The sequence below is a fragment of the Scophthalmus maximus genome, chromosome 11, assembly GCF_022379125.1.
Source record: "Scophthalmus maximus strain ysfricsl-2021 chromosome 11, ASM2237912v1, whole genome shotgun sequence".
Classification (NCBI taxonomy): domain Eukaryota; kingdom Metazoa; phylum Chordata; class Actinopteri; order Pleuronectiformes; family Scophthalmidae; genus Scophthalmus; species Scophthalmus maximus.
In genome coordinates, this window is record NC_061525.1 from 11,473,873 (window position 1) to 11,498,870 (window position 24,998).

Below are 24,998 nucleotides of genomic sequence, written 5' to 3' on the forward strand. Positions count from 1 at the left end.
AGATTATGATTTCATAGAGATATTTGCCACTGTGTTTCACAGAATGTAAAAAGTATTAATATACAGTAATCTAATCTCCTTCCAGGCCTGGATTGATGGGATCAAATATGGGAAACTACCCCTGGTTGGCCGACTCGTGGCCCACTCCGAACCCCACTCATAACAGCAAAGACTCAGTCAACTGCTGCTCTGGCAAACTGGACCCAGACAGATATTACAACAGTAAGAACTTCCCCCACTTGTTTTTTTGGTGAAATGGCAGATAGATTTCAGCAAACTTAATAGATGACCCTAATCAATGTAACACCGTCTTTTCAGCAGTCGGTATCGCCAACTACCCGACCCAGTCAGAAAAGCACAGCACGGCGTCCAACGACAGTCCCATCTACAGCACCATCAACACGGCTGCTGAGGACGACCTGCTCGCCTACTACGACACCTACTCCAGCACGTCCTACAACCAGGGTCCAGACCCATACAGCAGCAACCCAGTGCTGTCAAACAGTGGACTCGTGGGTCTGGGGCAGGACCTGGACCAGTGGACCATCCAGTCTGGTCAGTCTGGGTCTGAATATGCCAAGCTCCAGTACACCAAGAAAAGCAATGGTGAGGGTTCTCTAAAAGCCTCTACAATACATTTTATTGCTATAAAAACTGAGTGTCTAATTGAATTTGTATATAATATATAATACAACTTAGATATAGCGGGCTATTTTATATACATGCGCACATGAGTTTACATAAACATAGACAACATGTCAGGTCCCCAAAAGTGGAGCCAAATCGTCAGGATCTGGAAACTGTACTTCCACATAAGGAAATTATTTCAACAGACTTCTTACAATTAGTTCTTACAAATAACAAAAACATTCCACTTGCTCCTGCTTCTTATTTTTTTGTCAGCAGCATTTAAAATGGAACATATTTATAATTCAAAATGAGCAGCGGGTCGAAGTTCGGGGTGGACACACTAAATCACAAAGTGATTCCAACTTGTACGCTGACACAATGTGCTTTGTCTTGATAGACAAACTGGTAAAGCAGAAGTCGACCGGATCCTCATCCAAGTCGGCTCCTCTCACCTGGGCGGATGTCCTGTCGCTTCCTCTTCCTGCCAACAAAGAGAAGGGTCATACAAGGACAGACAATGACGAGGAGCAACACAGGTGAGGCTCGTATATATCCTGAGACGAAGGGCCATATTCTCCTTCAAGAAAAATTACTTTTTGTACTGCCTAGTATTCGCTCGGTCAGGTTATTATTAGCACCAAGGCCTTCACCTACGTGACAGAGAGAGTTAAGGAAGATGGATATCAAACCTGTCCTGTAACTCAGCCAAGGCCGTCAAACCAAACTCGAGTGAAGTTTGGAGTCCGGTGATTTTTCCAACTAACTTTGAATTGTGTCTGTCGGCAGTGAGTCGATTGTGCTCGGAGCTTACGGAGGGGAGCATCTCATCTAACTGGTTGTGACAGATTTGATTGTGTACATAACAGGGTGGGATTGGGGGGGTGGGGGTTTCTGACTGTGCAATGTCTTCTGTAATGACTTTAGCGACCATCTGACAGCCTGGATTAGTACTTCACCACTTTCAATGACACATCCATCATTAAATTAGCCCTGACAGCACTGAAGTGATAACAGAAAGCACAAACGTTGTTCTCTTCCTCTGTCACTCTGCACATAGGATTTTTTTTATTTATTTTCATATTTTCAGCCATGTTAGGTAAATGGATGGCATTGTGGATTCCTCTACCAGACATTCAGACATTCAAGTTCCTCAGAGGATGATCCTATTGACTGGGATCTCCTTCCTTTTTCTCTCACACCACCAGGAGGTTAACATTTGCTTGTTTCAAGTCGTCTTTAATACAGCATGATGGTAATTTTGTATGTTGTGGTTTCATTTAGAGTAAAATAGACGATAAAGCACAGTAGCGTGGATACAGCTTGATCGACAGCTGGTAGGTCCAATCGGTACATGGTCATAATGCGTAACTCAAGGCTTCAAAACTTCGGGTCACAAACCAACGGGTGATGTCACGGTGGGTTGCCACTTGGTCTCAACAACTATTGGATGAATTGCCATGACATTTGCTACATGCATTCATTCAAAGCACAGTGTGGAAATCCAGCTTCAAAGAGCTGTTGGCGTGGCTGGAGACTGTAATTTTTGAAGGTTTCAGCCTGAATTATTCCTGGTGCAGTAGTTTTAATCAAGTTGGGGTATTGCAAATGTTTGTTGGTCGTACTGTAAGTAGGTTTCATGTGATCAGTGTTCCCCTCAGAGCCGCATGCTCATGCTGCAGTTACTTATTGTCCATCCTTTAGCTCTGAGGAGGAAGGCGACGACTGGTGTCCACCGTTACCCGCCAGAACCTACCTGATGGACACTTCCAGGGAGGAACTCTCCAGCCTGCCCTCCAAAACAGACGATCTCTCCTACGCAGCAACACTGATGGCTCCTCCTCAGCAAGGCACACACAGGTCCAGCGACAGTCCGCGACTACAACACTTTGACTTCTTGACCCGTCACCTTGGCTCCCAAGTGTCCCAGTCCAACCCAGATCTATTTACCAATACCAAGGCCCAGGATGTCAATCAGATGTACCACACCAGCCAATGGGCGGAACATTTCAAGGGGGAAAGCTACAGTAAAGGTCAGTTTTAATACACATTAATGCCTCACATCTTTGGAAATGACCCCTCAAGAGGTTGCACACGACCCCGCGGTGCCATGTATAATTTAGTTTATGGTGTTACCCAACAGAAAGTATTTGTACATGAAAATCATGTCACATTCATTTAAAGTGCAGCTCAGGGTTCCTTATTTCCCGGAGGATGACATCAGTGTGCTTTCTTGTCAGGACAATCTCCTGCTCCAGCTGCCGAGTGGAGCCCCGGAGCCCAGGCACACAGATCCAGGAGTAAGAAGAAAATGTCCAAGGAAGGACAACTCAAGCGAGAGCTACACAGCACAGCAGGTATGGCCCATTGTTTGTAAAACATCAAACTTGTTTTTATGGTGAAAAAAGAAAGAGTAACAAGAATTTTAAAAGATTTTTTCTAACCATGCTGTCAGCGTAGCTCTAAGGATGGCAAGCTCTGTGTGGTAGTCCTACAAGATTTTTTTTTTTCCTGTCTAATGCTAAGCGGGGCTGCACGGTGGTGTAGTGGTTAGCACCTTCGCCTCACAGCAAGAAGGTTCTGGGTTCGAATCCCGGTTCAACCAGGGCCTTTCTGTGTGGAGTTTGCATGTTCTGCCCGTGTATGCGTGGGTTCTCTCCGGGTTCTCCGGCTTCCTCCCACAGTCCAAAGACATGCAGAATGGGGTTAGGTTCATTGGAGACTCTAAATTGACCGTAGGTGTGAATGTGAGAGTGAATGATTGTCCGTATCTGTATGCCAGCCTGCGATAGGCTGGCGACCTGTCCAGGGTGAACCCCGCCTCTCGCCCAATGTTAGCTGGGATTGGCTCCAGCGACCCCCCGCGACCCTTAAATGGATATAGCGGTAGACGATGAATGAATGAATGAATAATGCTAAGCGAAGCTTACCAGCTGCTGACTGTAGCTGCATATTCAATGTAGTGGCAGGGCACTGATATTGATCTCCTCGTCTAACTTACAGCAAGAAAGCAAATAAGCATATGCTCCAAACTGTAAAACTGTTATTTTAAAGTTTTTAGGTCTCTCTCTGTGGATTATTAATCATCAATAATCAACCTTATGCAGAACTCCCCCCTCCACCAGCCCCTCCCCCTACAGATGACTCCCTGCAGCTCCTGGCAGATGTTTTGGGCCGCGCCCGAACAGACAGTGAAAGAAAAGAGGGCAGCGATTCGCCTACTCCTCCGAGGAGGGCCGAACACTTCTCTCCCCAAAGGAGAGGGTTACAGGGTAGGTAAAATATGTGAGGCTCACCTCTGTCAAATCATTCTGTAATTGTCCACAGCCTAAAATAGATTATCTGTGGGGGGGAAAAAAGAACAATTCATCTCTGAACAACACATCATACTTCACCAGCTGGAACTCAAATAGATGTGTATTAATATTATTGTGGTGCTTCATTTTTAATCCCTTTGAGCTTAGAAAGAACCAACTGCCACCAGTGTACTGTTAAATTATCCCATAGTAGTAGCTGTGCTTTTAGCAGCAGGGGGTCTATTTTCAGTCTGCTCCATCACTTAGGATTTAACCTATATAAATGCAGCTGTAACTTTGATGATGAAATATTTGTTTGTCACATGCAGATGAAAATATAATCCCATATGGCCAGTCCAGCTTCCTGCCCAAGGTCCAGATGTCAGGCTACGGGTCCCTGGGTGGAGGCGTCTTTCCGCGCCCCTCGACTGCTGGCTGCAGGAGAGATGTGGTATGTGTTGACATACTGTAGGAACTGCTGAATAGACACTTGCATAGAATGGGTAGCAGACAGCTCAATAGTAAACTGAAGTCAGTTTATTTTGGGGGGAAATAACAGTTGAAACTTGGGTGCGGGATTAGTTATTCAAAAGCATCATTTGATTTTGAAAGTAAAAAGTAAATGTTTACATTTAAATATACAGTATATATAATCTCTAAATCAGGAAAGCAGGATTAATGCTCTACTGCAGGGGAGCCTGACCTATATGTATTATACAGTTTTTACTCTTCTGCGATGCATATCACATTTGGCATATTGTATATATCAGCTGATATATGACGAGAAACTGCAGAATAGAACCATTACATAAGTATTATAAATTTCTATCCAGATTTAGCACAAACATTTTAACAGATTTTCCAGAAAAACATTTCCAAAAAACTACTTGACGTTCATATCCACTGCTGTCATATAATAATAATAATAATAATAATAATAAATTTCATTATTATTATATTATTGATATAAATGCAAAAAGTTGGTTCATCAAGATAAAAAGATGGAGCGTTTGGATGCCATCAAAAACAATTTCAGAAGAAGAGGACACAACAAGATTTTGTATTCACAAAAGTACCAGTCAAACCCTCAAATGATGAAATGAATGTGGAAAACATGACGTATTTATGTATTATGGGAAAGGTTTGACTGAAGCATAAATCCACGCATCCATCACCACCTGTTTGGAAATCGTACATTTAGCACCAAACAACCTCCAATGATTCTGTGGCTAACCTGTTTTTAATTTACATTGTCAGTACAGTCCTTTGCATCGGCCCATTATTCTCTGTTCTGTGTTTTCTTTCCAGAACATCATGTAAACAGAAGCTGGTCTCATTTTCCCCTCTGATTTCCTGTCTTTGCAAACCATCAATCTGTTGCCATGGTATCCTATGAAAAACTGAAGAGAAAAGGGAAAGCGTCAAGGCCTGCCATCTGCCTTTTCACAAACAATTTGTATTCTTTTTTTATTTGAACGATTTACTCTTTATTTTTTGTGATCCCCCTTCCCGCTCCTCCTTGTATATAGACATCTTTGCAATTTTTAAAAGATGATGATGAAATATAACAGTAGAGTAAATCTGGAGGGGGGTAAAGTATTGAATTTTCAGCCAATGGGAAGTAAATGTAATTATTACATTATTGCTGAATGTATTTTCGGTTTACTGCTGACCATTAAAACCACGATGGTGTGTGTGTGCGTGCGTGCGTGCGTGCGTGCGTGCGTGCGTGCGTGCGTGCGTGCGTGCGTGCGCGCGTGTGTGTTTGTGTGTTTGATAAAAAACTGGAAAGATGGCAGAAGATTCGTTTATAACCCATCATGTTGGTGTGTGTGTGTTTGAGTGTGCGTGTCAGTGCATGTGTGTGGTGTTTTTATGTGTTACTGTTTTAATCCCTCATCTCTGTGTGACTGTACCGTGGTATATCTGTAGATCACCAGTGTGTTGTCAAGCTTTTTAAACTGACCAATAAAACATTTGTTACAGAAGTGCTTCAGTCAATGTGTGAATATTACAGGACAGCGAAAGCATCAGCGTACGTGACCGTGTTTGGTCTGTCTCGTCTGTCCGTCAGTCCATCAATTTAGATTGGAATATCTCACAAAAACTAGTTGGAGAATGATGAAATTAAACAATTTTCATACCTTGATCAAATTGATAAGCTTCCACAGTCACCAACTCCAGTCTGGTATAGAGGCCACTTCACAGGTGTCCTCAAATATAATCCGTGCTTTTTTCCTTGTGTTGCACATTTGAACTGTTATTCCACATTGTTATTAGACATGTTTTAAAACATGTAAAATTACTTGGCTTTAGATAATATTTTGTATGACATTTTTTTTTCAATTCCTGTCAAAAATTCCTGAAATTGCATCAATTAGATTGGACACAAGATGTCTCCTACATCCATTCTCAGTGTTTGAGCACTAGAGATCTCAAATTCAAATAACTGTAAGTTATCTATTGGACCAAATTGGACCAGATAAAAGCCATAATCATTATTTATATATGAATGAATAAATTATGAAAAAAAATAGCTATTCTTCTGGCCAACAGTTATCCAGTCTTTGTTACAAAACTGAATAAAAGGCACCATCTAGTGGTCATACCTGAGAAGAGCATGATACGCGGGAAAAACGTACTTTATTTCTATGTTTTCAGTGATGGTTCTAGAAAGAGGTGCTTGGGAGGGTTATTGTTATAATAGTTACAATAAACAAGAGTTGAGGTACTTCTCAAAGGGCACAGAGACATAGTGGCTGTTTGAGGGTTCAAACCAGCATCAGGAGATGGACAAGATGTAAGAAAACCAGCTGCCTTAATTCTTCCGTCACTAGCCTGAGCTGTCCGTAAGATAAGCCTGTCTCCAGCAGATATTTTGACCAGTCATAGTGAGAAAAACACAGAGTGATAACATGAACCGTGTCCCATGGAGTCAGGCAGCAGTATGTACACAAATCCAAACCTCCAACCAAAATATTTGGCCTCTGAGGAAAGTAGAAGTTTTCACTTTCAGAGTTTTAATAAAAATGTTTTGGTTTTACTTTTTTAAATTTTATTCCTCTAGATAATATATACAAACAGATGAAATAAATAACTATAACCACTAATGAAAGGCTTGTGTTACCACTGAATCGGAGTTTGTCCCTCTAATGAACCATGTTGGGGGGAATAACAGCTTGCATCTATTTGCTGCCATTCAGGACCCTGAACCTAAAGTAACAATGTGTGTGTTCATAAAATCTGTGCTTTCCCTGCTGTGACATGTCAGAACGTTTTCATGTGTGGGGAAAAAAAGTCTTGCTGAAAATCAACACAATGCAACAAGACCAAATAAAAAATCTTCTCTGATCACTGTTATAATACCCTTTTATAACTTTTCATTATTTTATTAATGTTGTGGTACATGTAGTGCAATAATGCAAGTAACTCTTGCACTACACTGCATGTGCTAAAACTTTGTAAAGGCAATGGAAACATTTTAACTGCAGAAAGTATGCCCAGATTTTGTCTGCATATAAAAGCTTTATGTTTTGACAATAGTGGTCTCGACTGAACTATATTGAGAGCTGTTAAGAAGATGCTTCAACAAAGATAAACCACTTTTATTCACAGCTTCTTCACCCAAACGGCACAAATCTAGAGCTCCGGCTCATTATCTGCTCTGCCAAGTTGACCGTCTGCACCGTGTCCTGTGAATTTACAGTGTTCAAGTTCACTGTAACGTGTTTTATTCTACAAATGACAGAGCAGTTTTCCATCCACTAATAAACGAATTTTCTGTACCATTTAAATGATGGGAGAAATATGAGGCTAAATGTAAAAATTGATGGATTATGCCACAGTTCGCCTTTCTGCAGTTATTATGAGGAATGGAAAAACATTAAAAACACATTGTAGTGATTGCAGATTCTTCCTCATTTATACCATGTGCCTGTAGAAAACAATTAAAAATGTTGGATTTATTTCATGTAAATGAGCATGTTGCACAATTTGAATTACAGTATTGTGACAGGAGCTGGATGAGAGACCTGTATTTAACGGCATAAATCACCTGATAGTTACTGAAAATGAGTGTTGCTTTACTGTCAGCAAACCACACACAGGGATTTACATAAAACATATAATATGAGACATAATTCAAAAATGACAATTCTTTAAAACATATTCATCATTTAAAAAATAATCTCTGTTGAATAAATTTTTCCACAATGCTGTGGGTAAGCCTATTTCATGCCATGAGTTTACTGTGTGGGGCTGTGCAGCATTTTGAATTAAAAGCCCTGTGTCATCAGTATTACCATGATGGGCACAGCGCTTTAACAGTTTTGTATTTTCAGCAGATTCCCGAAAACACAAAACTCATCCTCTGTGATTGGTTGTGGCTCAGCATGTCCCATTGTGCCACCACACCGTTTGTTCGCTTGGTTTCCTATGCACAAACAAAATTTCCTGTGACCCTGGGCAATATTGGGCTCCTCTGTGCTTTGACAACCCGTAATATTGGAATCTCTGACTTTATTTGACGCAAAAAAAACCCCAAAACGTTAAAAGGTATGTAAACAATATTAAACCCTAATGTGAAATGTCATGTGTACCTGTGTAATCCTCTGTATATAACTTTGAAGAAAAATTATTCGTCTCTGAATTTGTCAGTTTAACTCCCGAACCATGATTTTGAATCAAAACTGATTTAAAACAAGTGTATTTAATCATTCAATATTTCAGCAAGGTAGCATGTTTTTAGAACCATTGGAACTAGATGGAAAAATATTCCTGAAGTCCTGTTAGCATTTTTTTTTTTTACACATTTCCCTATTCATCAGCATGTCATGTGTGGTATATTTAAACATCTTGTGGTCTGGGTTATAAATTTACATGAATATCTCTGGGTTTGAAAAATGTTTTAAAAAGTGACCCACCCCCCGGTTAAAATGAGCTGGCTGCTAATGAGTAATGTTTCTATTATCAGATGTGTCTTGCTCCAGCATAACATTTGTGGCTTCCTGTATGAATGTATTTAGATATTGTTTTATTAATATCCAGAGCTGTACTCTGTAACAGGAAGTTTCTGCTGTAAGTGGTTCAGAAGGAGCCACATATGCCATGGCCCTGACCTGGAATGTTGTCTCTCTCTTTGTGTCAGTGCTTTTTTTTTTGTCAGGATGTACAGCTTCATGGGAGGTGGGTTGTTCTGTGCTGGAGTTGGGAACATACTCCTCATTGTCTCCACGGCAACCGACTACTGGATGCAGTACCGTCACTCCAGCAATTATATGCACCAGGGCCTGTGGCGGTACTGTGTGCCCGGGAAATGCATGACACACACAGACAGCATTGGTGAGGCTCGTTTGTGTCTTCTTCTGCATATGCACAGGGCAGACAGATCCTCATTTATATTCATGAATTCAATGACAATCCGTCCGTGACCCTGGCACCACCTCCTCAGTTTTGAGGTGGCGGGGGGGTTATGTCAAGTAAATGTATGTTTGTTTTGTAAAAACTGCATTTAAGCGAGCAGTTTTACTCTGATACTCCTTACGTGACTTCAACAGATCCATGTTTACTTTTGAAGCCAACCCCTACTTAATTCATATCATGCACGTTTAATTGTGGTGCAACAAAGGGGCACTAACTCAAGGCCAAACACTAGATGGCAATCTAGTGCCGGCTGATAAAACATGAATACCTTTGAAAACATTGCATGAGTTGGGTGTATGACAGAAAAATAAAACCTCTGAATTCTTAAATTAGAACTGGCTGTCAAAGGTCTCAGACTTTCCTCGTCTCCCCTCACCCACAGCGTATTGGGACGCCACCCGGGCCTTCATGATTCTTTCCTTGCTGGCTTGTTTCATTGGCATCGTGATTGGCGTCATGGCCTTCATCCACTACTCCTCCTTTGACGGGTTTGACAAGACATTTGCAGCTGGCATCCTCTTCTTCATCTCCTGTGAGCTCCTCGCCTGATAACCACACACAAGCCTATAGTGAAGACAATTATCAATTAATCCTCGTGATTTTCTTTTGATTATAGGCTTCTTTGTGTTGCTGGCTATGGCCGTCTACACTGGAGTGACAGTGAACTACTATGGTAAACGCTATGGCAACTGGCGATTCTCCTGGTCCTATATAATGGGCTGGGTGGCAGTGGTGCTCACATTCTTCTCAGGTATAAATCCCACCTAACTAACAACTGCAAACACAAGAGGAAATCCCTTTTTCCTCCTTCTTATGTTCTTATGTCGTTGATGACACTACACACTGTGGTTATCTTATTAAGACTATCATTACTTTATTCTAGGTATCTTCTACATGTGTGCCTACCGGATGCACGAATGCCCAAGAAACTCTAACTCGCGCTGACCTGCCAAAGACTTCAAAACACACACACACGCACACGCACACACGCAATCTATAATATACGGCCAAGAGAAACCAACATCCCAATGAACTTTCCAATAACTTCCTGTTAAACTATTCACGATAAAGCAAAAATAAATAAATCAGTGCTTTTCTTGTCTATTTTGTCTCTATGCATTAATAAAGCTTAAAAACACAGATGTTGGATGTCGATTCTGGGAGCTCATTTCATTTGCTCTACCAGACTCATTCTGAATCCCTTCCATTCGGAAGTGATTTCCTCCACTTCCTCCTCTTTTGAAAACAACCAAGGAGCTATGGCTGCCGCTAATGAACGAGCATTTGACTTAAAGTACCCAATATTTTGAAGTTTCTCCCACAAAAGCGGCAACACTCGTTCAGACATTGTGGAATCATCATCACCGGCATCTCCTCTCTGCAACACTCTATAATGACGTTTTCTCGCCGCTCAGCAGACACCACATGATTCGTTGCTCTCACTTGTTGTAGGTCTATCCAATTGCACCCGGAGGCATTTTGGTCTGCTATGCCAGGCTTACAGACAGTTACACTTGGAGGGAAAGGGTCTACGGAAAAAGCAAATAAACTGAAGGTTTTCTTACACAGCTAAATGATTTTAACTAAAAGCAACATCAATGTCTATTTTTTTTTTAAATTAATTCTAGGTGAACCTGAACACAACATGAGATCTACTTGATGAATGTCTGAACAGCAAAAGCTATATGCAGGGGTAAGCGTTTGGTTGCAAAAGTTGAAGAGGACCCAATGAAGTGGCCCAAAATTATTAAATTAAATGCATTCATAAACTAAAAGTCATATATAACTATAAGTAATAAAATTCTAGTTCCTTATATAGAAATACTTTACTACAGATAATGGTGTTTGCATTTGTATTGCACTTTATTTACCTACGTTCAATTTGACCATCTTTTCAGGACATAACAGACTGAAAATTAATCTAAACTAAATTGTTCTTTAATACCAAAATTGTATTGTGCCTAAGGCAGTACGTTAAGGCAGTAACTCTTCTTCAATAAAGTATTGTGTCATTCTGTCATTTTGTAAATTATGGTCCCATTTAGAGTCAAATAGAAGATAAAGCACAGTATGTATTGGCGGGTGGATACAGTATGACTGGCAGCTGTCAGTCAATCGATGCATGGTTGCAGGTGTAGGTGGACGTGCAGTGGAGCTCTCAGTCAGACCAACCACCAACTCTACGTCTGGATCCCAAAAACCCAACATGGCAATGGTCAAAATGCAAAACTCGAGGCTTCGCATTGCCGTCGGGTGACGTCACGGTGGGTTGCCACTTGGCTATAAGTGAAGGAGGCTCAGACAAATGTATTAACTCAGATGTTCTCTCATGTCACGTCTTCTCTCAACTCTTTAAATCAAGAGCAGAATAACACGTCATGCTAACTGCTGTAAGGTGAAGAAAAAACAAGGAACAAATTCAAAATGCAAAACATTTTTAATTAGTTTCATTTTTCATTTCATTCATTTTAGCCTCATAACCAGCTCAATAACAACAACAAAAATTGAATAGTGATTCAAACTTTAACTGGTTTAACTAAATGCAAGACAGATGTACGGAAGCGTATTGCTGCCAGGGTAGAAAAATAACGTGGAAACTTTCACGAAATAACGTGAAAACGTATTATCATTTCAAATTTATTTACTGATCCGTTTAAATTTTTCTGCCATGGCAGCAATACACTGCTGTACAGATGCCTGCAAAAACTGGCAACCCCCAAAAAAGTCTGTGAAAGTGCTGCACTAAGCCTGGTATAAAAATATGATCAATCGATCCAAACAGAGGTGTGGTTCTGAGTATAATCTATTTAAAACCAGGGTTATTATGCATATGAAAACCCTCCACACTAACCTTTAAAGAGGAAAGACAACAAGCTCATGCAAATCTGGTAAAACTCTAGTCAACCTCCTCGATGGTGGGAGCGGAGGAGGCTCCTGCTCCAGGAGCACCACCAGCTCCAGGAAAACCACCAGGCATTCCCATCGGCGCCCCGCCCACACTCTGGTACAGCTTGGTCATGAAAGGGTTACACACCTTCTCCAGCTTCTTCTGCTGGTGCTCAAACTCATCTTTTTCCGCAGACTGAGAAAATAGTGGAAGAAGAGGACTTTGAGTATCAACCTGATGCCAGTCTGACAATTATTTTTATACTCAAGCTTGACTGCCCATCTAAACCATACCTGGTTTTTATCGAGCCAGCTGATGACCTCGTTACACTTGTCCAGAATCTTCCGTTTGTCCTCGTCGCTGATCTTGCCCTTCAGCTTCTCGTCTTCCACAGTAGACTTCATGTTGAAGGAGTAGGACTCCAGACCGTTCTTGGCAGCCATCTTCTCTCTCTGGATATCGTCCTCAGCCTTGTACTCCTCTGCTTCCTGGACCATACGCTCAATGTCCCCCTTGCTCAGGCGACCTGAGCAGCAACAGAGCAAAGAATGAGTTTAATTTCAAATGAACACAAGGCAGTTGTACATTTGGTTTCACATTTAAAGGAGACATTTAATGCTTTTTCAGTTTGTCCCTTTCCTCAAGTGTGTTATATAGGTTCTACAGAAAACACTGCTTCTGTATCAGCTCCTCAGTAGTCCAGCTGATGCTTCTGTAACATCGTGATATGCAGAGGGCACGGCCAGCGGCTAGCCTCAACTCCCCCAAACAAAGCCAGGTGAAGCGAGAGTGGAGGCCGACACTTCCTACGTGCACTGGAAGTGGTTGACCAATCAAAACAAAGTTGTCCAGCTGGCCAATCAGAACAGAGTGCTCTTTATTGGGAGGGGCGCCTTAAAGGGACAGGAGCTGAAACCAAGTGTTCAAGACAGAGGCTGAAAAGAGGAGCTGCAGGAATGGACATTGTGCAAAACCTGGGCATTTTCTGATCATTGTAGCATGTAAACCTTTTCAAATAATAAACCCAAATTAAATTCAGCAATAGTGATTAAGTTATGCGTTGCCTTTGTCGTTGGTGATCGTGATTTTGTTTTCCTTCCCAGTGCTCTTGTCGACCGCGGACACATTCAGGATGCCGTTGGCGTTGATGTCAAAGGTCACTTCAATCTGAGGAACCCCTCGGGGAGCGGGGGGGATTCCAGTCAGCTCAAATTTCCCCAGAAGGTTGTTGTCTTTGGTCATGGCCCTTTCGCCCTCAAACACCTGTGGATTTAATGTGCGGTCAACCCATCAAAGATTTCCATTAAGCACTCCTTTTCAGCTAAATACAGGGAAACGCAGTAATGGTCATACCTGAATGAGCACACCAGGCTGGTTGTCTGAATAGGTGGTAAAAGTCTGGGTCTGCTTCGTGGGAATGGTGGTGTTCCTCTTGATGAGAGCAGTCATGACACCTCCAGCGGTCTCAATGCCCAGAGAAAGGGGGGTCACATCCAGCAGCAGCAGGTCCTGTACAATCTCAGATTTGTCGCCAGACAGGATGGCTGCCTGCACAGCTGGAGAATAAATGGGTGGATTTGAGGTTTAGTGCGTTGCTTTTTATAGTCACTGTTATATTTATGGCCAAACAGGGACCATACCTGCACCATAGGCCACTGCTTCATCAGGGTTAATGCTTTTATTCAGGTCCTTCCCGTTGAAAACATCCTGCAGAAGCTTTTGGATCTTTGGAATACGAGTGGAGCCTCCCACCAAGACAATGTCATGGATTTGAGCCTTGTCCATCTTGGCATCACGGATAGCCTGTTCCACGGGCGCCATGGTTCCTCGGAACAGGTCTGCATTCAGCTCCTCAAACCGGGCTCTGGTGATCGAGGTGTAGAAATCTATGCCCTCGTACAGAGAATCAATTTCAATACTAGCTTGGGTGCTGGATGACAGGGTGCGCTTGGCCCTCTCACAAGCCGTGTGCAGCCGACGAATTGCCCTCTTGTTGTTGTTGATGTCTTTCTTGGACTTGCGCTTGAACTCGGAGATGAAGTGGTTGACCATGCGGTTATCAAAGTCTTCTCCACCCAAGTGAGTGTCGCCTGCTGTGGACTTCACTTCAAAGAGACCGTCTTCAATGCTCAAGATGGAGACGTCAAATGTGCCACCGCCGAGGTCAAAGATGAGGACGTTTCTTTCAGACCCAGCCTGTAATTTGAAATTATTTTCTGTGATTTATTTTACAATAGCATTGAATAGATCCCCTTCTAAACCCCGCATTTAAAGTCAGTGATTTTTACTCAATTACTGAAATTCATTGTAAACAATTCACTAAAATTAACAAAAAAATCCTTAAGATTAAAAACAATATTTTTACCTTTTTGTCCAGGCCATAAGCAATAGCAGCAGCAGTCGGCTCATTGATGATACGAAGCACATTAAGCCCAGAAATAGTCCCTGCATCTTTGGTGGCCTGGCGCTGAGAGTCATTGAAGTAGGCAGGCACAGTCACTACAGCATTTGTAACTGTCTGCAAGAAGGAAATGGTTGCAGATAGCAACATTTAATGGGACATTTATAAGATTTTGAGCAGCAATAACATATTTTTTTATCATAATTAGTTGTTTATCATAAGTTCAGTTAAAACTGACAGATCTGTAGTCTAATAAAACAGCAGAATTGTAGCAAACAGAAAACAAATAGAGCAATGTCCTGTTTACATCCTGCAGCCCAGAAAATGGCAGTGGAGTTAATGTTTAAGTTGTATACAACTCATGCAGACCTCCAAAATATTAATCATAAGATGTCAAAATGTATTGTTTGGATAAACTGAAGCATACAGTTTTACCTTGCCAAGGTACGCCTCTGCAATTTCCTTCATTTTAAGCAGCACCATGGAGGAGATCTCCTCTGGGTAGAAGGTCTTGGTCTCACCCTTGTACTCCACTTCTACTTTGGGGCGTGAATCATCGCTAATAACTGTGAAGGGCCAGAGCTTCATGTCTGCCTGGACAACACTGTCATCAAACCGACGTCCAATAAGACGCTTTGCATCTGAGGAACAAAACCATACAAGTGATTACTAGAAAACATCTAATCGTGCTTGATTTGTCTAGAGAAGAAAAAAAAATCATACCAAATACTGTGTTGTTGGGGTTCAGTGCCACCTGATTCTTGGCTGCATCCCCAATCAGCCTCTCAGTGTCAGTGAAGGCAACATAACTGGGTGTGGTCCTGTTTCCCTGGTCATTGGCAATGATTTCAACTTTGCCGTGCTGAAACACTCCTACACAGGAGTAGGTAGTGCCCAGGTCAATGCCAACTGCTGGTCCCTTGGACATGGTTCTTGAGAAGATGAAAGTAATCGGTTGTTAACCGTACACTGGCACTGGACTGAATATCTGCGTACAGGAGTAATTTGGCGCTTGAAAATGTATCTTCAACTCACTCTCATTCCCACATTATTCATACACAGTTTTACATCAAAAAGTTAGTGCTCTTTCACACAATGTGACTGTGGAAGCAAACAGAAACTTCAGGCACTATGTACCTAACCATAATCCCAACCCCTAATCCGATCAAAATGAAACGCAGTATTTAAATGCTATAAAGGTGTAAAATCGAAGAAAATACATGAGATGTTACGTTGTTGCCTGCCATCTCTGAAATTTCAGGAGATGTGACAATACGCATGGCCAAGAGGTGAACCAATGAATGAGCTCATTCTTGTCGTGTTGTTGGTACCATGTTGTCAGCTTCAGACATACCTCAGAAATTGTGCTTGTCTTTCTGGGTGGTGGTCTCAGTCCGGTTTTGAATTTTCAAATGTGGTCAACGAACTCAGAGTCTCACCTCTGTCTGCTGTAATTCAAATGGGATTCTGAGAGGATTCACTACCTGTTACGTGCGATGAGATCAAAGATAGCAGGAGTGTGTGTGTCTTTGAACCTTTGATCATTTCATTAACGAGGATGACATCACATTAGCATCATAAAAGAATGTTTTGTTTTGATTTTTGTTTTGATTTTACAAATGCACTAAAGTTCTTTAATCCAGTTAACTTAATTCACAATAAAATGAATACTTTAGGTAAGGTTATCTGAGTTACTGTATTCACCTTAAATGAACTGTAACATCAGTGTAATTGGTGTGAATTACAGTTATTAAATCAATATTCGGAAATTCAAACAAATGTATTACTCCTCAGATGTTACTTGATGTTACCAGATATCTTTTGCTTGCACATGTTTCCTATTATAGCAGGATTGGTAACTTTTCCCTGAGCTGCTCACCATTTATGGCCATCCGTCGACCATCTTGGTTTTGACGAATTTGTGTTGCACTTACAGTGGCTAACCAGTGGGTGGCAAGTGTATGGGATGACACCTATGGATGACACACTAGGTCTACTGTGTTGGCTGATGTGCAATTATACCATCAACACCCATGCATATACAAGAAAACTGCTTTTGAATAGCTGTCCACAGTAGTGACCACTATGCGTGAAAGGGCTAAGTAAGGTTTTGAAGCGCTTTTTTAAATTATTTCTATTAACTTCTGATACGGCTTACCACTTATTTCATACAGAAATAATAGTTTCACTCCTTGCGTTTCAGACTTAACCATGCATTTTGAGTTCTGAGATACAGACGCAAATGTCTTAAACGTGAAACCACCAATCTCACCAATACCAATCTACACAGCTGGTATGGCTTAGTTGGTTACACTGCTGACTTTGTTACAGAAAGTCGGGTTTGATTCTGACTGCAAGTCACTTTGGATAAAAACGTCAGCAAAATCAATGTAATGTAATCTATTTATCTATTTACCTAGCTTAAGGACTACTGCAAGATTAAACTGAACCTCAAAGTGCCAGGTGAGTCACTTTAGATGCATCAAGAACACCGATATGTAGGATACTAAATACACAATCTGTCAAGCTACACCAAATATTAATGTGGGGATGGATCAGTACTGAAATCAGGGTGTATTATTAAAAAGAGAAATAAAATACAAGTGGGTCACAGATCATCAAGTTTTATAACAAACACTGGGATTGGTTTACCAATTACAGAACAGCACATACAAGAATATGTCCTGATGTGACCTTAAAACAAGTAGGATCCTGCTATGATACCGTCACAACATGTTATGATACAGCTCAGGTGTTGCATGTGCCTAAGAGACTGACTCAGTGTTCAGCATGGTCTAATTACAGTCACAAGTTGCTGAAAAGAAATCTATTGTAAGGTTACACAAAAACAAACCATGACCTTCCGGTTAATTTGACCCTGCAAAGGTGCAACATAGAAAAAGGAAAGAAACAATAGGATCAGATAGATCTAACAAGTATAATACAATGCACACGTAAATGCTAATTTAAGACAAAAGTGTAAACAAAATATATGTATATATATTGAAAGGAACACTGACAGAAAAAAATCGATTACTCCTGTGTACGACTGCACAGGCTGAGGTTGAAATTCATCTAGAGTGGCAATAAGAATGTTGAAATTCATCTAGAGTGGCAATAAGAATGTTGAAATTCATCTAGAGTGGCAATAAGAATGTTGAAATTCATCTAGAGTGGCAATAAGAATGTGACTAAAAATGTGAGATTTCATGTACACACTGGTTTTCACTGTGACCTGTGTTATGTCATAGCCTGTTAATGAACTGTACTTTTCATCTTAGCTTTCCCAAGAGTCCCTTTAGTGTATACATCTTTAAACTGCCTTTATTGTCACAGCCCTATAGGCAAGACACTTGCTTTGTCCCCAGAGTCCTACATGACAACCATTCTTTTTACAGTGTAAACATCCATTCACCACCTGAGAGTGTATGAAGTCTTTAAGTGCTCACATTTCTGCGAGGAGTCACATTCATGGACACATGAGTGCGTTATGTATAGACATGTCTGGCCTTGTTAAAAAGTCCATAACGGACACCTGTTGATAAAGTTAAGCTCAGTCAAGACCTATGCATGAGTTGAATTAAACTGATCATTATAGGAGAAACATCTTTGCTGATAAAAGAGATTAATGGAAACCAAAACCCCTAAGTTTGAAAAAGTTATTCATTCCTTCATCACTTCACGTCTGGACGACTGTAATTCCCTAAAGCCCTCTTGTGTCCAGCTTGTTTAAAACTCGGCTGCCAGACTTTTAACAGGTCAAAGGAGACAAGACCATTTAAACCCCATCCTCACCACGCTGCACTGGCTACCTAGCCTGGGACCCATATGAATTCTGGGAGCTCATTTCATCTGCTCTGAATGTATGGTGCCTCATCAGAAAGTGGTACCCATACTTTGGAACTTCAGTTTCAGCCAGTTACAGCTAAATTCATCAGCTTCAGACAATACTGAATGTTAAGGGCCGTTACAATTTTCCGTAATGATAAACAAATGTTTTAAAAAGAAAATCTGAAAAAAATGTCACCTCATAATAGTATCAAGAGTATCAAATGATGACACTGTTTCTGATTGACCTTAACATACCTTTGGCATTTCTGTCCTAAAATGTCCTGTTACTTTGACCGACATACCTGAAGACACTGGTATTGATATATCTTTGATAAGCCGGGTCCTAGAATCTGTGCGTCACAGCAAAGCTCACAATACATGCCGCTGGTTTACATGGCAACACTTTCATTCCGAGGCAACACAGTGTCACCGATACACGTCATTCTATGTTCCTTTATAATTAAATAATTTAATCCTCAGCATATTCTGTCAACCAGCTCGATGATGAGGTTCAAACTCAGGTTCACTTCATCAAACTTCAACTTGGTTGTTATCAGAATTTTCAACATTTTCCCGTTCAAACTGAGTCAATGGGATTTGGATTCTACATAAAATCAAACACTAAACACTCACTTTATCCACTCCCATTAAATACAGAACATTTATTGTTTTTACCCTGGTTCCTGACCTAAATGTGATAGCATTTCCCCAGGGTGACATTATTTGCTTGTGGGTCCAAGTTTTGAAGAAATGTGCCTTCGGTAACACCGATGGCACTGCTCGCAGACAAATGCTTTTTAGGCAACAAAGGAGAGATTAAAACTGCCATTTGACATCGGATACATCTAAAGTAATTTAACAGGAACCTTTTTCAGTCTGTACCCTTGTGGTGTATTGTGGTGCTGTTCTTTAGGGACCTGAGTTACTCAGGAGTCCCTTGCTTCACAAAAGACTTTGGATTTCTCTCAGATCTAGGTGTGTCTTTTATTTGCAGACTGTACAAAATGGGACTGAAATTTTCTATTTACAGGTTACAGCCTGAGGCCATAACAAAAACTGATCCACTTCAAAACTCGCGCTCTGACAAACAATAGTGAGACTTTTATCACATCAAAAGATCTAAAAAAGAGAAAAAACTATTGTTACCAGATCACAGATCCTGTTCATTCACAGGAAGATGGAAAATCGCCCCTTGGTTTGTAGACGTTATAGTTCCTATGCAACACCCAGGACAGTATAATCAAGTGTTTTTTTTCATTACGTAACATTATTCTTGGCCATTTGGCTTGCATTGTCCTACATATAAAATGATATGCAATGAGAGAATAATTATGAGATGAATGTTCCTGCATTACGACATTAGTTGAAAGCTGGCTGCTATATAAGTAGATAACACATTTTTTATCTTTGAAATTTGATACAAACGATATCTCAGACAGTGAAATGCAATCTTTAATAAAAAACAGCAAATTTGAGGCACAGTATTTCCATTTCATGCTATGTATACTTCTACTCCACTACGTTTCATAGGGAAATATTGTGCTTTCTATTCTACCACTATATATATATATATTGTATATGTATAAACAATATGGAACATATCAAAAATGCATTGGATTGATAAACATTTTAGTTCATTGTTTTTCCTTTCCTCTCCCATTTATCAACTCGTAACCCTTCAGACACTTAGGGGCAGGGACCCCTTGGTTGGTGTCCACAAAACTAAACTGCAGGTGGTTAAAACTAGCCCCACCTAAAACAGATAGGGAAGTCCAACTGTATTTTCATTTGCATTAATACATCAGTACTGACAAAATGATCATGTCTTATAAAATGATATCAGTTACAGGGAACTTTTTCCTATTTTTTTAATTTTACTTATGATACTTTTATGTACATTTTGCTTATATAATGTATATTACAAATTTATGTTTGGCTGGTGTAACACCCCATAACACACAAAATATGAGGAGAAAATAAGTAGTCTTGAGACAGAGAGCTGGGAGTGGTTGGAAAGAATCTAAAAATATCAGTTACATCAACACGAGTTGAGGTGGAGCTGCTTGACGTGACGAAGTTTACTTGACGTTAATTGTTATTGAAATGAAAACAATTCACGTAAAATGATGGAGATGATGAATGTCCAGCTTATGTTACAGGTTGCACTTTTGTCTGAAGCATCCCTTTACACGCCCCTTTGGGCCAAGGGGGGTGGATGAAGGTGGGGGGGCAACAGTATAAATAGAGAGATGAGAGAAGTAATAGCAAAACACAAAATGAAGACTTTCAGGTAAGTCCCTTAAATAATGTAATCATTTTGTTTTACCTAATCATACTATATGGTATGAAAAATACTTTTGTTAGCAGACAATTATTTGTGAATGTATTATTTATGTCAAAATATTCAGATTTGTTTTAAATATTTTCGGCTATAACAAAAATAGAGAAATACTGTGATTTGTTTGTGGATTTGTTGGATCTTTTAATTAAATGGCTGATGAGATATAATGTGAGGGACTTTATCTGATCAATATTGCCAGTTATATTTCTAATTTTCTTGACATTCAAAATGGAGGACATGTTTGTTCCCTGCGCAGACCTGTGCAACGGAATTAAAACATATCAAGTAAAGGCTTACTGTGTCTCATAATATTGTTTGAGTAACTCTGTTACCTTTGTAATGTTCTCCCTCATGGACACAGAGGTGCATAACAACTTTTGCCTGCATTTTTGAAAGAGTTTTCTTTCAAAGCACATTCCCTTGAAAAGTGAATGCGTCGGTCCCCATGGTTTATGCTGTGTTCTCACAGGTCTACACTCAGAACAATGTGGCTGGTCATTCTTCTGTTCCAGCTCGGCCTCATTCTGAGGACTGAGGCCCAATTACCAGACCCTTGCATTCTTAGTGATACGAACAGACCTCCAGGTTTGTGACATTCTCTTGGATATCTTCTAGAGCTTCTGTTATTTTCACACTTCCATTGCAGTTCGGTTTACATCCCTCCCTTTTTTTACGTCTCTCCTAGAAAACTCTGACATAATTGTGACCTGTGGCACTCAGTACATGTACCTGAGCATCTACATTTGCCCAATGTACCAAGCTCTTTACAATGAGTCTATGATGGCCCTCAACAATGAGTTCAACAAACTTGAGTGTTTTGGGACTGCTGACTGGACAGCTGTCCCGCCAGTCTTAAAATTCAAAATCCCCCTGAATGAAAGTGCCATCACTGCCTGCAACAGTAACTTTAAGGTATTATTTACAATAGCCCTACCCGTCATTTTCAAAGAGCACAATAGTTGAGCAACTCAGTCTCCTAGAAAATTCCGTGGATTTCTGTTAACGTAATGAGAAAACTGTTATTCCTGACTATTTCACTAAAAACATGATTCTTTTTCAATAGGTTACCAATGAGGTTGGGTCTGGGGCATTTGTCGACTTCTCAAATGTTCAGTACATCAACATTTCTGGCGAGGTAAATTCTAGGGACCCGTCCACCTCTAAGATCACCTACCGCTCACAGATCCTGTACAAGTTCTCCTGTCGTTACCCAATGCAGTATCTACTGAACAATACTCAAGTGGCCGTGTGAGTATGCTACGTGGCACCCAGAATCACACCCGCACTGCATATGAAATGACTTTTGATTCAGCCAAGTTCCTAATGCATTAAAGGAATTCTGTTTGATTCAACACAGATCAGGTGTGAATCTTGCCATACAAGGCAACAATGGCAGCTTCATCAGCACACTGAATATGCAGCTCTACAAAGTAAGGCCTGCCCTACTGTAGCTTTCAGAAGGGGAAAGAGTATTTGTTCTCCAAAACATTTTATAACTTTAAATTTGTTCATACTTTCCTGTGGAACAGGATGAAGGGTACAAAGACCGCCTAGAAATCCCACAAACAGGAATCAACCTGAAGACCAAGGTTTATGTTTCAGTCAAAGCGGAAAATCTAACAGACAGGTATTTAGGTTTTTGCCAGCATGCAGTGAACAACAGGTTATATGAATGAGAAAAAACATTTAAAATCCATTGATCTGTTCCCTGAAGGTTCCACGTGCTGCTGGACAGATGTTATGCAACAACAAGTCCCATACCCTTGACAAGCACCTTTTATGATCTTTTTATAGGGTGAGTCTCATGTACAGTATATATACAGTAAGTAATACCTTCCACTTACCTTTAAACTTCCCCATGTGAGGTAACACTAGCCGTCTCTCTTTCACTCAAGGTGTACACTTAACCCACAAATTAAGGTGGAGCTCAACGGAGTGTCTCAGATGGCAAACTTCTCTTTTGAAGCCTTCAGATTCGTGGATCACAAAGAGCAGATAGTTTCCACGTACTACGTGCACTGCGTCACGCGACTCTGTGAGACGACCTCATGTAGCACATTACTGCCTGTGAGTAAACTTTGTCTCTTTACCTGAGTTCCTTTTGGAGTCCAAACCTAATTTTAAGATATATCAACTCGGCACATGGTGTCGGTGAATCGTGCTGAGCTTTGTCTGTGTTTGTTAATTTTCAACAGAACTGCACCACCCAAGGGAGGAGAAAGAGGGAGACCCATGAAGTGTTGCCCAACGCGACGGTCAGCTCGCCTGCCATACTCGTGTCCCAACAGACCAGGGGTACGTCTTTGGAGCAAACTGCAATAAAAATCCTATCCTATCTTAAAACTTTTTATGCATTGACTAATGAAACATGTGGTAAAGAAGCCAATATGATCTCCAAATGTCTGATGAATGATTACATCTGACTGGAAATTATTTCAAACCCTATGAAAATCAATGGTTATTAAAAGGGATAGTTTTTGGGCAATTGTAGCTACTATTAATGAAAATAAATCAGCACTATACTTACTATCTTTATTTACATAATACAGTATCATCACACTGCCATACAAGTGGTTTGACATTTTGGGAAATGTACTTTTTCATTGGCGAGGGTTAGGATCAACACCTCTCTCATGCCTGTATATTAACTATGAAGCTAGAGTCAGAGAGCGGTTAGCTTAGCTTAGCATCAAAACTGGAAAATGGGAAAACCACAGAAAGAAATTTTTACATGATATGTATTAAACATGTTAAATAATGAGCTTTAGGGATGTTGGTCAGAAGATTTTTTTGGGGGGGGTCATCCTTTTGACAGAGCAAGGCTAGCTGCTTCCCTCTTTATCCAATCTTTATGCTAAGCTAAGCTAACCTGCTGCTGGCTGTAGCTTTACATTAAATGGACAGATAATGGAGTGGAATCAATGGACTCATTTAACTGTTGGCAAAAAAATAAAATAAATGCATTTCCCAAAATGATGAAAAACAACACAAGAAAAGTCAATCCTGTATATTACTGACCATAGTGTGTTTCCATTTCTTTCTTTTTTTAGTAGATTCTCCAACTTTCTTTTCTACTCACGGTAAGGATCCGAGTCTTAAAGTAACTTCAATAACATGTTTGGATGCATAACACTTCCTGGCAATGACTGCATCAAGCCTGTGACAAACTGTGCATTCATGTTGCTTTTCTAGTCTTTTTAGTGCAGCCTCTTCCATGTCTTGTTACTTTTGGAGGTTTCTCCCTCCTGTCTCCTCTTCAGGAGATGACATGGGGAAATGTTGCTCTATTGGGTTAAGGTCCATGGATTTACTTAGCCGGTCTTAAGCCTTTCACTTTTCTGCCCTGATGAAGTCCTTTTTTTTTGTTGTTAAGTCATCTGTCTTGCTGCATGTTAAAGTTCCTGCATTTTGTTGCTACCATCACGAGTTACATCATAATTGAAAAGCACCGGGGGGCACACCCCGCACACGCTGTATATAGGCTTCTATATACACAGCATACATATATATGATACATATCATACTAACATCGTTTACACAACGCAAAAGATAAAACACTTCTTTGCGCTTTTGATGTGACACATTGATGGCCTGGGTCAAACAGTCTCTGATGGATACTTTCTTGGTGCATGCTAATTCGGTAAATAACAACATTAATTACCATACCCATGAAGTATATATTAATGTTTGATGTCTTAACGCTTTCCTTCTCCCCTACTCCTGCAGAGCTGGCATACGAGAGCAACTACAGCAGCCCTGTGGTGGCTGTGATCATCTGCATCTGCATCCTGACAATCCTCCTCATCTCCATGGTTGTTTACTTTATGTTTTACATCAGGCAAAAGAAGTCAATGCTCCAGTAATATCCACTGACTGAGGGTGGAGTCCCTTCACTTTGCTTCTACACCAGCATAATACTTCATCATCTGCATTTTAAACAAGCCATGAGAAACAATAGTCAGAAACATCATACCGTCACACAACTACGTAGCTTTTCCATTTCATGAATATGAGCCTCTTAACACAGTGGTCAGCAGTTATCGAGGCATGCACATTATAATCTTTATGAATCACATAGTTTATCAATATGGAGATGAGGGCACAGTACATATAATGTATGTATAATAATTGTGTATTATAGTTAAATATTAGTTTTAATCATGTTGTCAGAGTCATGTGGCATCTTTTGTAAAC

At 40.5% G+C, this 24,998-nt stretch overlaps 4 protein-coding genes across 8 annotated transcripts in view; 3 read left to right on the forward strand and 1 right to left on the reverse strand.

The window, feature by feature from the left end:
* The window catches only part of zgc:77784 (uncharacterized protein LOC402947 homolog), a 39,493-nt gene extending 33,582 nt beyond the window's left edge, over nt 1-5,911 (forward strand). The window contains exons 19-26 of one of the 3 annotated variants that reach the window (XM_047335795.1): nt 86-222; nt 319-606; nt 1,028-1,166; nt 2,332-2,660; nt 2,868-2,984; nt 3,753-3,899; nt 4,253-4,374; nt 5,232-5,911. In XM_047335795.1, coding sequence (XP_047191751.1) covers nt 86-222; nt 319-606; nt 1,028-1,166; nt 2,332-2,660; nt 2,868-2,984; nt 3,753-3,899; nt 4,253-4,374; nt 5,232-5,243 — 1,291 coding nt within the window. In that variant the 3' untranslated portion in view covers nt 5,244-5,911. Of the gene's footprint in view, nt 1-85; nt 223-318; nt 607-1,027; nt 1,167-2,331; nt 2,661-2,867; nt 2,985-3,734; nt 3,900-4,252; nt 4,375-5,231 lie in introns of all 3 variants that reach the window. The other 2 variants (XM_047335794.1, XM_035623608.2) reach the window with 2 other exon arrangements.
* Nucleotides 5,912-8,307: 2,396 nt separating this feature from the next.
* lim2.3 (lens intrinsic membrane protein 2.3) lies at nt 8,308-10,484 on the forward strand. Its single transcript, XM_035623266.2, has 5 exons — nt 8,308-8,477; nt 9,070-9,263; nt 9,727-9,876; nt 9,961-10,095; nt 10,228-10,484. Exons 2-5 carry the CDS (start codon nt 9,089-9,091, stop codon nt 10,287-10,289), a joined length of 522 nt encoding a protein of 173 aa, XP_035479159.1. The 5' UTR covers nt 8,308-8,477; nt 9,070-9,088; the 3' UTR covers nt 10,290-10,484.
* Nucleotides 10,485-11,762: 1,278 nt separating this feature from the next.
* On the reverse strand, nt 11,763-16,141 carry hspa8b (heat shock protein family A (Hsp70) member 8b). 2 transcript variants are annotated; one of them, XM_047335714.1, is made up of 9 exons: nt 15,987-16,141; nt 15,356-15,564; nt 15,068-15,273; nt 14,597-14,749; nt 13,872-14,427; nt 13,585-13,787; nt 13,296-13,494; nt 12,525-12,757; nt 11,763-12,426 (listed from the first exon to the last, which is right to left on the reverse strand). In XM_047335714.1, the coding sequence occupies exons 2-9, from the start codon at nt 15,558-15,560 to the stop codon at nt 12,241-12,243; spliced, it is 1,941 nt and encodes a 646-aa protein (XP_047191670.1). In that variant the 5' UTR covers nt 15,561-15,564; nt 15,987-16,141; the 3' UTR covers nt 11,763-12,240. The 2 variants fall into 2 exon arrangements, with proteins under 2 accessions (XP_047191670.1, XP_035479156.2); XM_035623263.2 differs by having other exon boundaries at nt 15,356-15,620; nt 15,987-16,080.
* Nucleotides 16,142-20,483: 4,342 nt separating this feature from the next.
* On the forward strand, nt 20,484-24,979 carry si:dkey-4p15.5 (zona pellucida-like domain-containing protein 1). 2 transcript variants are annotated; one of them, XM_035623264.2, is made up of 11 exons: nt 20,484-20,753; nt 21,274-21,389; nt 21,490-21,716; nt 21,868-22,052; nt 22,162-22,234; nt 22,334-22,431; nt 22,519-22,599; nt 22,700-22,871; nt 23,000-23,099; nt 23,855-23,884; nt 24,531-24,979. In XM_035623264.2, the coding sequence occupies exons 1-11, from the start codon at nt 20,713-20,715 to the stop codon at nt 24,665-24,667; spliced, it is 1,260 nt and encodes a 419-aa protein (XP_035479157.1). In that variant the 5' UTR covers nt 20,484-20,712; the 3' UTR covers nt 24,668-24,979. The 2 variants fall into 2 exon arrangements, with proteins under 2 accessions (XP_035479157.1, XP_035479158.1); XM_035623265.2 differs by having other exon boundaries at nt 23,858-23,884.
* The last annotated feature ends 19 nt before the right edge of the window (nt 24,980-24,998 follow it).

Coding starts and splice junctions, on each gene's coding strand:
- si:dkey-4p15.5 (XM_035623264.2), top strand. CDS start 20,713: ATGAGAGAAGTAATAGCAAAACACAAAATGAAGACTTTCAG. Junction 21,717..21,867: donor CCTGCAACAGTAACTTTAAG/GTATTATTTACA, acceptor CTTTTTCAATAG/GTTACCAATGAGGTTGGGTC. Junction 22,432..22,518: donor GCGGAAAATCTAACAGACAG/GTATTTAGGTTT, acceptor TGTTCCCTGAAG/GTTCCACGTGCTGCTGGACA.
- lim2.3 (XM_035623266.2), top strand. CDS start 9,089: ATGTACAGCTTCATGGGAGGTGGGTTGTTCTGTGCTGGAGTTGGGAAC. Junction 9,264..9,726: donor GACACACACAGACAGCATTG/GTGAGGCTCGTT, acceptor CCTCACCCACAG/CGTATTGGGACGCCACCCGG. Junction 10,096..10,227: donor GGTGCTCACATTCTTCTCAG/GTATAAATCCCA, acceptor ACTTTATTCTAG/GTATCTTCTACATGTGTGCC.
- hspa8b (XM_047335714.1), bottom strand. CDS start 15,560: ATGTCCAAGGGACCAGCAGTTGGCATTGACCTGGGCACTACCTACTCC. Junction 15,274..15,355: donor CCCCAACAACACAGTATTTG/GTATGATTTTTT, acceptor TTTGTTCCTCAG/ATGCAAAGCGTCTTATTGGA. Junction 13,788..13,871: donor AGCAGTGGCCTATGGTGCAG/GTATGGTCCCTG, acceptor TTTATTCTCCAG/CTGTGCAGGCAGCCATCCTG.